We start from the raw sequence: 14,273 nt of genomic DNA on the forward strand, positions 1-14,273 counted from the left end.
TGTGTTCAGTGTTCAGGTCCTAATATCTGCACATCTCCATTGGAGATGATGGCATGGATTGGAATTGCTCAGTTTTTCTTTATAGTTCTCTTGTTTCCAAATAGAGGTTTTCACTCAGTTAAAAACCAATTATAGGGACTTCCCTCATGGTCCAGTGGGTAAGACTCCGTGCTCCCAATGCAGGGGGCCTGGGTTCGATCCCTGGTCCGGGAACTAGATCCCACATGTGTGCTGCAACTAAGAGTTCACATGCCACAACCAAAAAGTCCGCATGCCGCAACTGAAGATCCCACATGCTGCTACTAAGACCCGGTGCAGCCAAAATAAATAAATAAATAAATAAATAAACAAAAAAAACTGTATAAAGCAAAATCAGAATTACTATTCAACTTTAAAAAACTAATTGAAGGCAAATATCTAACTCCTGAAAAGTTTAATATTGTTAAAAGACAATATAGCTTCTTAGAGTTATCCTTAAGAGATGCCAACTTCATAGAGAATCTTTAGGAACAGCAAATGTGGAGGCAACTGGTGAAGAACTCCAAGCTTCAGGCTTAAATAGATTTATGGAAAAACAACTGAAAAAAAAATCTAAACAATTTAGAACTAGATTAATTGACTGGTAACTTTATAAGGAGAATGAAATCACTAGAACAGAAATCAAAATCTACCACATCCTATGGCTTTTCCAAATAAAGCAATGCCCTTCACCAAAGGGTCGGCCTATATCTGAAAAGAGGTCTTTCCACTGCCCTTTACTCAGATTCTCACCCTTACCAGCATGCTTTCCTCCCTACTTCTTCCTCCATGTCCTTGTTGCCAGTGGATCCAAGTGAACAAGCCTTAAAATAGATACCTGTTTCCCTTCTTCATAAATATTTTCTGCCAAGGGATTTTTCTAGTCTCCTGTCTATCCATCCTGATTTTCCTCTCTTATGTGCTGGATTTCCCCCCACCATTCCCACATCCTGAAAAGAATAAAGAATTATCTTTAGGGTTGATTCAGTCTTCACACAAGCCTACTATTGAACATTCTGAATCTGAGAAGAAACTTGAGACCTTTTTTTTTTCTTTGTCTCTCTTCAAATGTAATTTTGATTTCTCAATTTGAGTTTCAAAAACTGCTGTTATTTAAGTGATACACTTTTGCACAAGTGGAAGCTTTATAGAATAATAATTCTCAGAAATGCTTTATGAAGTTTATTTAAATATTAATCTTGAGTGCATTATTTACATTTTATTATTCTCTTTAAATAGTAAATATTGAATTTAATTTGATTAACAGTCATTATAGGAATAATACTGAATTTATGTAATACTGAAACTGTTACATGACCAATTCAGAAACTGGACACATTTGAAATAGCAAAGCCATTCTATATACCAGAGCAGCAACCTATTTTAAGACAAATGTGAAAGTAACTTGAATATATTTTTAATTGATATATTTTTTTAACATGTGAAAAAGGAATTTTAAACATAGTTATATTGATCCTTCTTAGAGGCAAATAGTTAATACATATAAACTTAAATATATAAATTTGTTGCATATATATACATTTTAAATTTATTTATTTTTTTGTTTTTGAGTTGGGTCTTTGTTGCTGTCTGCGAGCTTTCTCTAACTGCGGCGAGCCGCGGCTACTCTTCGTCGTGGTGCGCAGGCTTCTCACTGCGGTGGCTTCTCTTGTTGCGGAGTACGGGCTCTAGGCATGCGGGCTTCAGTAGTTGTGGCATGCGTGCTCAGTAGTTGTGGCTCGCGGGCTCTAGAGCACAGGCTCAGTAGCTGTGGCGCACGGGCTTAGTTGCTCCGCGGTGTGTGGGATCTTCCTGGCCCAGGGCTTGAAGCCGTGTCCCCTGCATTGGCAGGCAGATTCTTAACTGCTGCGCCACCAGGGAAGCCCAGCATATATTTTTTATGGGATTTATGTTGTTAATTTTGATGTATACCCTTAGAAACTTGTCCTTCAAGAGTAAAGGAATAGTAATTTGATTCATAAAATTTCTTTATGAAAAACAGAATTAGAAGTCTCAAGTGAAGCAATAATATGGAATAAAATAAATTTAAATCTTTTTATTTAGAGTGGGTTTTCAAAGACTGTCCCCATATGCATTTATACCCATCTGAATTTTTGTACTTAATTCACTGAGTTATAAACAGCTGTTTATGACCATTTCTTCCACTGAATAAGGTATCACTGAAATAACAAAACATTAACCTTAATTAACACCTGTATCCTTGGCTCCATGGAGCCTAGTACATAGTGAGGACCAACTCTTCTTGTTGTTGAACTGAATTTATAAATGATAATTCAGGGCATTCTGATAAACAAAGAGATGCATTTTCTAGTTAGGCATGATAAATTTTTCTGTAAAATGAAAAATCATTTGCTTTTTCCAGCTACACAATAGAACTTCTTTCCCCAGTGCTCACCCTGAAGATGCATTAATCTCCTAAAGGACAAGAAGACACTTGGTTAATTATTCCCCCAGTATGTAAAATGGACACATTACCTGGAAAAGACAAACTCTGCTGAACATGGGGTAAGATTAAGTCCAATGTACATAGAACTCAGAAACATCTGGCATTCATGAAAAAGATTTAAGGCCAAGAAAACTCAGCTCATGAGATTTCAGAAAGAGGAAAGAAGTTTCATTGCTAAAAACCTCTTACTAAGATATTCCTTATGTCTTTTTGAGTACTTTTTGAGCTAATAATACCCCTTCCTCACTCAGTCTATTTGTAAGAAGCAAATGCTGAACTAGTAGAGTCTAGAATTATATTATCAGGAAAAGTTATAATTTCCTCAAAATTATTTTCTTAAATCAACTAACCTGTTGAAATATCTCACAGTTACACTTAAAAATACTTTTATTATGGAATATTATAAACACGCTAAATTGGAGAAAATATTGAATACCTGGTTACCTGCCACTCAGCTTTATCAACTCTTTATATTTTGAAAAATTTATTCCAAAATTTAATAACACATTAGATAGAGTTGAAGCCCCCCCTTTGTGCCCTTCTTGCTCAGAGTTAACAATCCTGATTTTGAAGTTTATCATCCCAACATTCCATTTTAAAAAATACGTTCTGATTTACTTATCTATTTTTGTGGCATCTGCTAGTTATCACCCCAAAACAGACTCTTCTTTGTCCATTTTTCTACTAAGTTGTTTGATTTTTTTTTCTATTTTTGGTAGGAGTTCTTTATATATTCTAGATACATATAGTCAATTATTATAGTCAATCTATTAGTCAATTATTTTTGATGCAAATATTTTCTCCCAGTCTGTGGTCCGCCTTTTCACCTTTCTATGGTGCTTATTGTTGACTAGAAGTTTTAAATTTTAGTAGAGTCAAGTGTATCCAACTTTACCTTTATAATTTAAACTTTCATATCTTGTATAAGAGAGTCTTCCTTTTCCCAGGTTCACAAAGATAATCCTCTAAATTTTCTTCAAGAAGTTCTAAAGTTTCACTTTAAACTTAGAACACTGACTCTATGGAATTTATGTTTATGTTCAGAGAGGTAGGTACCTAATTTTATTTTATTTTTCACAAAGATCATCAATTGTCTCATCCCTGTTTACTGACTAGACCATCTTTTTTCCACTGATTTTCAGTGTCAACTCAATGGTATATCAAGTCTCCATGTATGTTGTAGACTTTCTACTTTGTTCCATTTGTCTGTTTGTCTATATAATAAATTAGTGAATAGTTCTTTTGACTAGAGGCAGGTATACATAAAGGGAAGTAATGGAAAATCAGATTGGAAAGCTAGACTAGGTAGAGTTCCAACAGAACCTTGAATACTATTAATGGTCTCCCACCAGCCCTCAAATCTAGTCAGGAAGCAGTCATCCATCTACAGCAGGGGTCGGCAAATTACGGCCTATAGGCTAAATCCAGTCTGACATCTGTTTTTCTAAATAAATATTTATCAGAATACATTTATTTTTGTATTATCCATGGCTACTCTGACTACAATGGCAGAACTGAATAGCTATGACAGAGATCATATGGCCCCCTAACCCTAAAAGATTTCCTACATGGTCCTTTACAGAAAATATTTGCCAACCCCTGATCTAGAGACCTGACCAAAATCTCAGCATAGATTCCATGGCTCTAATGCCTCCTTATGGCCTACATAATTCTGCTGCCATAACCAAAGTAGTCAGTTTTGGCGGACAATGACAGATAAAATTCTTATCTCAGACATTATAAAATAGGGCTATACCCCTTTTCTTTAAATTTATTTTAAGGAATTTATAAAAGACATTCTCATCTGGCAAGGGGGTGGGGGGGAGAACTGGGTGAAGGTGGTCAAAAAGTACAAACTTCTAGTTATAAGATAAATAACAGGGATGTAATGTACAACATGATTAATATAATTAACACTCATGTATGTTATATGTGAAAGTTGTTAGGAGTTCTAAGAGTTCCTAAGAGTTCTCATCACAAGAAAAAAGTATTTTTTTCTTTCTCTTTTATTTTGTATCTACAGGAGATGACAGATATTCACTGGACTTATGTGGTAATCATTTCATGATGCATGTAAGTCAAATCAGTATGCTCTATACCTTAATTATACAGTGCTATATATCAAATATATCTCAATAAAACTGGAAGAAAAAAACGCAAAAAAAAAAAAAAGACATTCTCATCTACACTGATGGCATAATTTTACCTTCAGAACCATGACAAAACTTAAAATGTAATTGCATACATTTGTTAATTATTCTGGAGACTGAAGCAGGCCCATTAAACTCTCTGAAATTTCAGACTTTAAATGAGTCTTTGGCATGTGTTAGTTCTCAAAAAACAATGCAGTTTGACTCACTTCCTTACAAATAATGCCGTCATTGGGTTAGGACGTAATCTTTTGTTTCGGCTTTCATAAAAATTTGATACAAGAAAATATTCATTTAAAAATATTTCTGGTCTTTAATAAAGCTGTAGCTATAGATGTCTATTTCATACTCAATGTTGCTTATGATGTTCTGAAGGATAAATTACCAGGAAACAGGGAGGCTTTACCTAAATCACACTGCTCAACCTACTTCACCTATAGGAAATGCCAATTCTAAGAAGAGGAACGGAGAGTATAAATGCTCACTTCCTTAGCTGGGGGAGAGAAGGGAGGAACTGAGGAAAAACCAGCAAACTGCCTAGTCTTGGATAAATAACTGAAGGGACCCAGACACTAGGCCTCCTGCATCTCCTGAGAGAAAATTCCACAGCCCAGCATTCCAGGTATCCTATTCATGGTCTCCAGATGCCAGAAGCCAGATCACAGAAAGCACCAAGACCTTAGATTAGCCGGATTCAAGGCAGCGCAGGTCGTCTCTACCTGCTATATGCATTGTTCTTGGCAGAGTGAGGAGAGGTATCCAAATGAAAGACCATAGGTTGTAAAAGGAAGTTTGAAATAATAATTTCTCATTAGGGAAAAGCAAAATTATTTTGTGAAGAGCAGGAGAAAAGGAAAAGGAATTTTGTTCCCCGCTCCTCTTCCCAATTCCCAGGTCTCTCTGGCTATGGTTTCTCCTCCCCAGAGATGAAAAAACCTGGCTGCCTGTATACACCTGATTAATGGAAACAGAGATTTTCAGAGTAGCTCCACACTCTTTAATTCTCTCCCTCAATGACTCTAGAAATGCTTGATTTGGCTGTGTAAAAGTAATTCTAGTTATAGTGATTTACATGAACTACTTACTTACCATTTATGCCTAATTACTTCACAGCGCAGTAACAATTATGCATACATTAAATGTGTCAGATTAACCTGGCTGTAAGTTTTATTTGATAACAAAAGTAAAGTGTTCATAAACGCTTATTCTTCATAGTTTGTTGCTCATATAGCATAGTCATCTGCTCATAACTTTGTCAAATTTTTACTAGAGAAAACATTTTTATGTAGGTAGGTGAAAGCAGCCTAATAGTCTGCCACCAATTTTTTCTCACTGACTAATAATTCTGGCATTTTGTGAAGAAGGTGCATTTTATTCTAACATTATGGCTTACCCTTACAGAAAGTTTCTTAGGAGTACAATTTTTTTTTAAAAAGTCCACCAAAATGAATATTTAAACATCTGCATCAAAAACAAAATCAAATGCCCATATATGTTAACTGAAATAAGTCAGACAAAGACAATACTGTATGTTCTCACTTACATGCAGAATTTTTAAAAAGCCTAATTCATAGGATGGTGGTTACCAAGGGCTGTGGGGTAGGGGAAATGGTGAAATACTGGTCAAAGGGTACAAACTCTCAGCTATAATATGAATAAGTTCTGGGAATCATGGTGACTATAATTAACAATACAGTATTATATTATATACTTGAAAGTTGTTAAAAGAGTAGATCTTAAATGTTTTTACCACAAAGAGAAACAGTAATTATGTGAAGGGATATAGGTGTTAACTAACTTTATTATGGTAATCATTTTGCAATGTATACAGGTATCAAATCATCACATTGCACACCTTAAACTTACATATGTTATCTGTCAATAATATCTCAATAAAGCTGGAGGAAAAAATCAAATGTCCATGAAATTATAAACCCTATTTACCAAAATCAAGAACTCTACATACTAACAAAGTTCTACTGCTGGAAAACCTAACAGTCCAAAGTTTCCTTCTCTGATAATCAGCGTATCAGTCTTTATTTTTAGAAGAAGTAGGTCTGTGGCACCTTTAGAATCTTCAAAACTAAAGCTTTTATATATGTTTTATTCAAATTACATTTGATATTTGGGTCTTTTTCAATGTTTGAAAAACATTGAAAAACAATGATTTGGTGGGCTTAAGAAACTACAGGACAAATACTATCATAAAAAGATGTCGATCCATTTACTAAACATTCATTCACATATGCATTGGGATTTAACAAATATAAGCTTTCATTAGACACATTTGAAACTACCTGACTTGTCACATTTCCTCCTTACATAAGAATTACCCAATAAAACCAGGGCCTCTAGATAGAAGGTACTGCATTTACTTACTGCTAAATAGCTATCTATTTACTAGGCAAATCCAGCATAGCCAATTTACAAATCAAAGGTGGAAGTATGGGAAAATACCCTTAAGAAGAGCCAAATAATAATTTTAAAGAAAAAAACCAGGTTGTTGAATTGGCAACCAGATAAGTTAATTTAAGGAATATTTTATTAAGGAATGGAAGTTCACCAACCCCTGTAAGATGAGCCCTAGGGATGATACAGAGTAGGGAGGAGGAAAAGGACTGTATTTCCAAAAGGGAGAGGGCTAGAAAGGGAATAAGATACAACAGTCATGAGAGAAATTTAACTTTCAGATAACAAAAAAAATCTGGTAAGTAAAACATCTTGTTTCCTGGCTATGACACGTAACAAAGTTGTTATTTTATTTGGAAGACCTCCTGTATTGCAAACTATAATTAGGTATGCAGTACCTAAGCAATCTGTATTTTCCAAACTTTTTCCTTCTTGACTCACCCATAAACTTTTGGAAACACAGGAAAAAGAGAAAAGGTTGGCCATCAAAAGGGATAAGTCATCATCATTTCCCATAACCACTGTTCTGGATTAGCTAACACACTCTGGCTCCCACACTCACAGTCCACTTCTGAGGGAAATCGCCCTGCTCACGGGAGCCCTGGATGGCACCTTATACAGAGATCCAATCTTTGTGTTGACTAGCAGCCTCTGGAAAACTGGTGTGAAAGCTCTGCCCAAACAGGGATGAAGTGTTTGGGTGGACTGTTAGATTTTTACTCAGGAATTTAAACCACGGATACAGGAAAAGAACTGAGAAGCTGGTAGAATGAACAGAAGTGGGTAAGGGCATGGGGAAAAGGAACAAAGAGTAAGCAGATTATGTGAATGGCAGGGTTCTGGAGAATCAATGGGTACCTCCTACTACAAGTCATCAAAGCTTTCAGAGCTGCTGACACTGCTGAAAGCTGGCACAGGCTCTGTGAGGCCTGGCTGAGTGATGGAGATGCCCTTCATTGCTATTTTCTTATGTAATCTTATTCTACATCTCCATTTCTCTCTGAAACCTAAATAATTCTCTATTCCTTTTAACCAAAAGATGTTAACACAATGGCAGCCTTTTCCTTATATAAAAATAAAACTATTTCATTACACTCTGAAGTGCTTTTTAAAAAGTAAAATTACTTTCAGTAGGGTTTTTAAATAAAGTACTACTAACATATTTTTATACAATACCTTTCTTATAAAGATCTTATAATAAAAGAATATTTGTGTAGGGGGGTGGGGGGAGGAGGTTTGGTCAGTCAGTTAAAGGAAAAGTAGTTTCTTAGTTTGAACAATATTCTAACTCTTATAACTATTAATACCCCTCATGATTTGAGGATGACACCACTGATGACAATGGCTTCTACAGCAGGATAAGGAATGGGAGTTTTCCTGGTGTCTCAGAATTTCACCAAAAACTCAAAGCTGAGGACAAGGGGAGACAGGTCCCCCTACACACTAAAGAGAGGCGCTAATTGTATCCATGCAGGAATTACTTAAAAAGAGAAAAGAAAAAAGTCAAAAAACAGCCCTAAAACCAAAGTAATCAAAGCAGAAAGTTGTTAGCTGGGTAAAGAATTCTGTGGCATTTCCCCCAGATGAATTTCATGCCAAGTGCAGGGGGTCCCCAAGAGAAACATCCAAGGAGATTAGCATTAAGGAAAAAATGGGCTGGATACTCATTTAGGTGAGAAAATCTACAGACAGCTACCAAAGCAGGGTGTGAAAGAATTCATGGAAGAACTTGACACGTGTCCCCAGGAGTATAGGGGTGCACAGGACAAAGACAGACACTGGTGCTTGCTTCTTATATCTGCAGAAGTCCAAGGGCAGGAGACTGACTGAAGCTGCCCATGCAGAAGGGGTTAGAGAAATGAGATGTGATACTTCCTGTGGCCTAAGTAGGTGCCATAAAGGTGACCTGGTTAGCGCTGTCCTGAAAGGACCCCCCTAAGAAGGCTAAGTGCAAGGGCAAGGCCGTCTCAGCCCCACGTAGTGGTGTGAGGTGTTCCATTAAGAGTCATAAGAGGTCAGTCACAGAGTGGAGCAGCAGGGAGGTCCTCATGGGAGTCCTGAAGAATCCACCCAGTGCCCCCCACAGAAAGCTAGCATGTCAGCATCTACCACACAAAAGGCCCTTAACTGGTCACTTAAGACTCTGCTGTTTCACTCTAATCTTCTATCCCCCTCATTCTGACCCTAGAGAAGCCAAGCGAGCAGAGAGAGGAGAAGAAGAGAGAGAACAAGCCACTCCCTCTTCTCTGCTGCTGATCCTGGGCCAGGCCTAACCTAGAGGGAGGGAGAAGCTTTGAAATGCACACAAGTTTTCCCTTTGACTGGTATTTCGGGTCTTTTTTTTTAAAATACCTCAATATGAAGCTATTTGAATCCCCCTGAAGGTGAAAGAAAGCTATGGAACATCAAGAGGTCAGAAATGGGGATCCAACAGAGCTTGTTTAAAGGAACTGGTAGGAAATTTTCAAGCTCTTTCATCATTGTACCCAACTGCATTTAATCCATTTTTTAAATGCTTACATTTTTAACTGTTCAATCTTTAATGTCACACAAACCTTACCTTAGAAAAAAGGCCTTCTGCCTCTATACTGTATCCTTTAAGGTCCTCATGTAATTCCTGCAAACACTGTATGACTCTTCTTTGATGTTCATCGTCCTTTAGCTCACGAGCTTTGATCAGAAAGTCATAGTGGTCCAGTGGTCCATGGCAAACAGCTAAAGCTTTTGAATAAACCTCTGTAGCAGCAGTTGGAGACATACTCTTGGCTGTCTGAACTGTATAGGCTATAAACAAAAATATATATAAAATTATAGACTTTCTGAAATGAAGATATTTCATAGTGCTCTACATTATTTCTTAATGGCCACATTAAAACTTTTAAACAGTTATAATTATATATATTTGAGCAGTTGTTGTAAATATCACTTTGATGAAAATAATAATATAAAACACATTTTGTAACATAAATATATTTATAAATGTCTCAGTTTAATAAACCCCAAACTCATAAGCTATCACTACAACCCCTCTTCCAGGAAAAATGGAATGTCTGCTTTGCCTCCACTCCAATGAATGAGCCACCTGGGTTCATCACATCCTTCCTCACAGCAGGGGTGGTACCTTTCTTTACATTAGGCCTAAATCTGGTTCTTCAGTACAAAGACAGAGACTTAGACACTAGTCACAAAGGGTTTTCTACTGCCTCTTTATTCGCTGTCTAAAACAACACAGCATTCAGATGTTACCACATTGAATTCAGCCCACTGCTTGCCAGACTCCTTCCCTTTTCCATCACCTTTAGGTTGAACACAAAGAGTTGAGACACAACAGAGTGTCTGTTTCAAAGCAGGGAGGTGTGATAATCCTTTTTTTAGCTTCTTGGGGAAGAAAACTGATTGTCTGTGGTAAGGTCCAGTTATAACTCCATTCCTTATCCAGGGCAGGTTTAGTGAGCAGCAAACTGGCACATTTTTAGACAAAGATTTTACAAGGGTATTCTGCCATTGTTTCTCTTGTTTCATTGAATACCATGTTTCCTTTGTTTCAATAATATGGAAAATACTTAATTTAGGAAAAAATTTAACAGTCACAACATTATTTCCATCATTTTCTAAAAAAGGCCAAAAAAAAATCCTTAAATATACCATGACTGTTGGGGATAGGGCAGAGCTATCCTCTAATAACTGTTCTCCCTTTCTGAATAAAGGTTTTAGCTGGGTGCAAGGCTGCCTAGTGAAATATTCCATATCCTGGCCTCTCTGGCAGCCAGGATGGTCATGTGAACAATGGGATGTAAGCTGAAATGTGTGCAGCTCCGCTCTGGAGCACTTAAAGGGAAAGGGCGAATCCCACTCCTCCCCTTCCCTTCCCTCCCTCTGACTGGAAAGAAAGTGCCATGACTGCAGCTGGAAGAGCCAACCTGGCAAGGAGAGGCGCACAGAATGCTGAGCAAAGCAGAGCAAAGTTCCCTAACAATACTGAGCTGCCAAACCAGCTCTGGACCACCTGCCTGGATTTTTATGTAAAATAAATGTCTATCTTGCTTTTCAAGCAGTGTATTTTAGGGTCTCTTTGTTACGGAGGCCTAAATTGTACCCTAACTAATACAGGGGGCTTACAGCCTGCAAAAGAGAACTGGACTAAGGGTCTCCTGGAACCCTAGGCCTCATAGGACCAAGAACAAGGCTTGGGTTCATGTTGAAGCTGGAGGCATAGGTTGAGAGTTCCATAAAGGTTTCCAGCAATTTGAGATGTTTACCAGACTGGTATAAGAAACATATTTGCCCTTGGTCCACAGTCCCTAGTACAGAGCTCATAAAACTCTTGGAATTTCCTAAGTGATAGAGTGTTTTCTGTTTATCATAATGAGCCTCTTTCCATCCCACATATGCTAATGAACTCAGGGTAGGGCCCCAAGATAACCTCAGGACATGGCTGGTCCCCAGAAAGACCAAGTGTTTAGAAAGTTGGAACTTTCAGCCCCACCCACCAACCTGGGAGGGCAGGGGAGGCTGGAGATTAAATTCTATAAACACCTTTTTTTTTTTGTATTTGAATACTCAAAGCAGCAGCTTTACTTATAATATTTAACAGCTGGAATGAACCCAAATGTCCATCAGTTGGTGAATGGGTTAACGATGGTATATCCACACAATGGAATATTACTCAGAAGTAAAAAGGATTAAACTACTGATAAATATAACAATGTAGATGAATCTTAAAAGTATTACGCTAATTGAAAAAAGCCAGAAGCAAAATTCAATTTTATATGATTACAGTATACGAAGTTCTAGAAAAAGCAAAACTTTTCTAGTGAAAGAAAGCAAATCAGTGGTTTCTAGAACCCAGGAATAAGGTTATGGGATTGGTAGCAAAGGGGTAGGAGCAAATTTTAGGGGTGATGGAGATATTCTATATCATGATTATGATGGTGGTTACATGACTGTATACATTTGTCATAACTCATTGAATTGTTCACCTAAAATCAATGAATGTTATTTGTATACAAATTGTACTTCAATAAAGGTTTCACAGGAAAAAGGGAAACATTGGGCTATAGATGCGGTTTTACAAGTTAGCTTTTAAAAATTATAGGGCTTCCCTGGTGGCACAGTGGTTAAGAATCTGCCTGCCAATGAAGGGGGACACGGGTTTGAGCCCTGGTCCGGGAAGATCTCACACGCTGCGGAGCAACTAAGCCCATGCGCCACAACTACTGAGCCTGTGCTCTAGAACCCACGAGCCACAACTACTGAGCATGCGTGCCACAACTAGTGAAGCCCTCACGCCTAGAGCTCATGTTCTGCAACAAGAGAAGCCACCGCAGTGAGAAGCCCGTGCACCGCAACAAAGAGTAGTCCCCGCTCGCCACAACTAGAGAAAGCCTGCACGCAGCAACAAAGAGCCAACTCAGCCAAAAATTAATTAATTATTTAAGTAATTTTAAAAAATTATATGTTTACATGCTTCTATAAACACTCTTGAACAATAAGATATGGAGAGCTTCCAGGATGGTGAAAACATCAAGGTGCCAGGAAGGTGACATACCCAGAGAGGGCACGGAAGCTCCACATCCCTGCTCCCATCCCTTGCCCTGTGCATCTCTTCCATTTGTCTGTTCCTGAGTTCTATGTACCCTTTATAATAAACTGATAAACATAAGTAAAGTGTTTTTTCTGAGTTCTATGACCATTACTAGTAAATTATCAAATTTAGCTAAGTATCAACCCCCTAAATTTGTAGTCAGACATGCGGAAGTGTGAGTAGCTTGGGCAGCCCATTTGCAGCTGGCCTCTGAAGTGGGGCCACTTTTGTGGGGCTGGCCCTTTAACTTGGGGGATCCGATCCTACCTCCAGGTAGATCGTGCCAGAACTGAATTGACAGATACCCATTAGTGTTGGAGGATTTGAGAATCTCACAACCAGGGAAAATGCTCTTTTCCACTCCCTGGAATCAACCAAGTAAGAAACCTAAGATAATACTAATTTCCTTCTCCTCCATCCCACAAACCCTTTCCCCAGCCCTCAACCAGGTCCTCAGCCAATCAATCATCAGTGCTATTCAATTTTACATCCTAAATACTCTCTAATCCATTCCCTCCTCCCATCTTCACACAACCACTCCAGCTGGGCCTCTTATTGTCTCTGGCTTGGTCTCCCTGCTTCTGATCACCTCCTGCCTCACATTTACCACGACCACACCACAATCTCTAAAAATATCTTCCATCAACTACAGGGATGATCTTACTAAAATCTCAATGTGATTTTATCAATATTTCGCTTAAAATTCATCTCATTGTTTAAAGGCGTGGTTTTCTTTTTCTTTTTTTTTTTTTTAAGGGAAACAGTTTTTTTTTTGGCTGTGCCTGGTCTTAGTTGCAGCATGCAGGATCTTTAGTTGCGGCATGTGAACTCTTAGTTGCGGCATGTGGGATCTAGTTCCCTGACCAGGGATCGAACCCGGACCCCCTGCACTGGGAGCACAGAGTCTTAGCCACTGGGCCACCAAGGAAGTCCCTAAAGGAGTGGTTTTCAAATGCAATTTTAACAGCAGCACCTTTTTCTATACAAAACTTTCCATCGGATCCCAAATTTATTTAAGAGAAAAGAAGAGGGGGTAAAAAAGTCCTGACCTCTTCACATCTCCCTCATTCCCACGCCCATACCAGCCCATTTCCAAAGCAGCCCCTAAGGCCACTTCTCCACCTTATAGGATCACATTAAGTAAGAATAGTGTGCAGAAAAGAGTTAACACAGCAGGCCTGAGACTATGGTCCTTAGCAATGCCTGCTTGCAAAAATGGGCCCTTGACTGGGAACTTGGGTTCCCATCATTCCCAGAAATGGTAAGAGTGACTCACTGTGCCTAAATGTTTGTATCGTATACAAACAATGTGATTTATGCTGAACACCTAGTTTCCTTCTATAAGTCTGTAATTTTGGCACATGCTAGGCAGAGGGTGCCTTCGTAACTACCGCTCAGCTCTAGGCATTGAGCCTATAATGAGCTTCCCTAATAGACATTTCACACCTGTTGTCACAGTAAGTTGCTGGAAGAATTAAGCATGTTCTGTTTGACTCTCCTGGGAGAAGACGCTTGTAAGCTTGTGCCTAATCTTCTCTGAACGTTGTCCCACATGCATTTTCCCTTTGCTACTTGTGCTCTGTATCCTTTCGCTATAATAAATCGTAGCTGTGAGTATAACCATATGCTGAGTCCTCTGAGTCTT

The 14,273-nt window shown here is 38.3% G+C and overlaps 1 protein-coding gene across 6 annotated transcripts in view; it reads right to left on the reverse strand.

The window, feature by feature from the left end:
• Window positions 1-14,273, reverse strand: part of AFG1L (AFG1 like ATPase) — a 239,307-nt gene that overhangs the window by 175,989 nt on the left and 49,045 nt on the right. For all 6 annotated transcript variants that reach the window (XR_009506196.1, XM_059941464.1, XM_059941467.1 and 3 more), the window contains one exon: window positions 9,605-9,828. Coding sequence is in view for 5 of the 6 variants with exons in the window: in XM_059941464.1 (XP_059797447.1) it covers window positions 9,605-9,828 (224 nt within the window). In the remaining variant the exon portion in view is untranslated. The remainder of the gene's footprint in view (window positions 1-9,604; window positions 9,829-14,273) is intronic.

The sequence above is a fragment of the Balaenoptera ricei genome, chromosome 12 (assembly GCF_028023285.1).
Source record: "Balaenoptera ricei isolate mBalRic1 chromosome 12, mBalRic1.hap2, whole genome shotgun sequence".
NCBI lineage: Eukaryota > Metazoa > Chordata > Mammalia > Artiodactyla > Balaenopteridae > Balaenoptera > Balaenoptera ricei.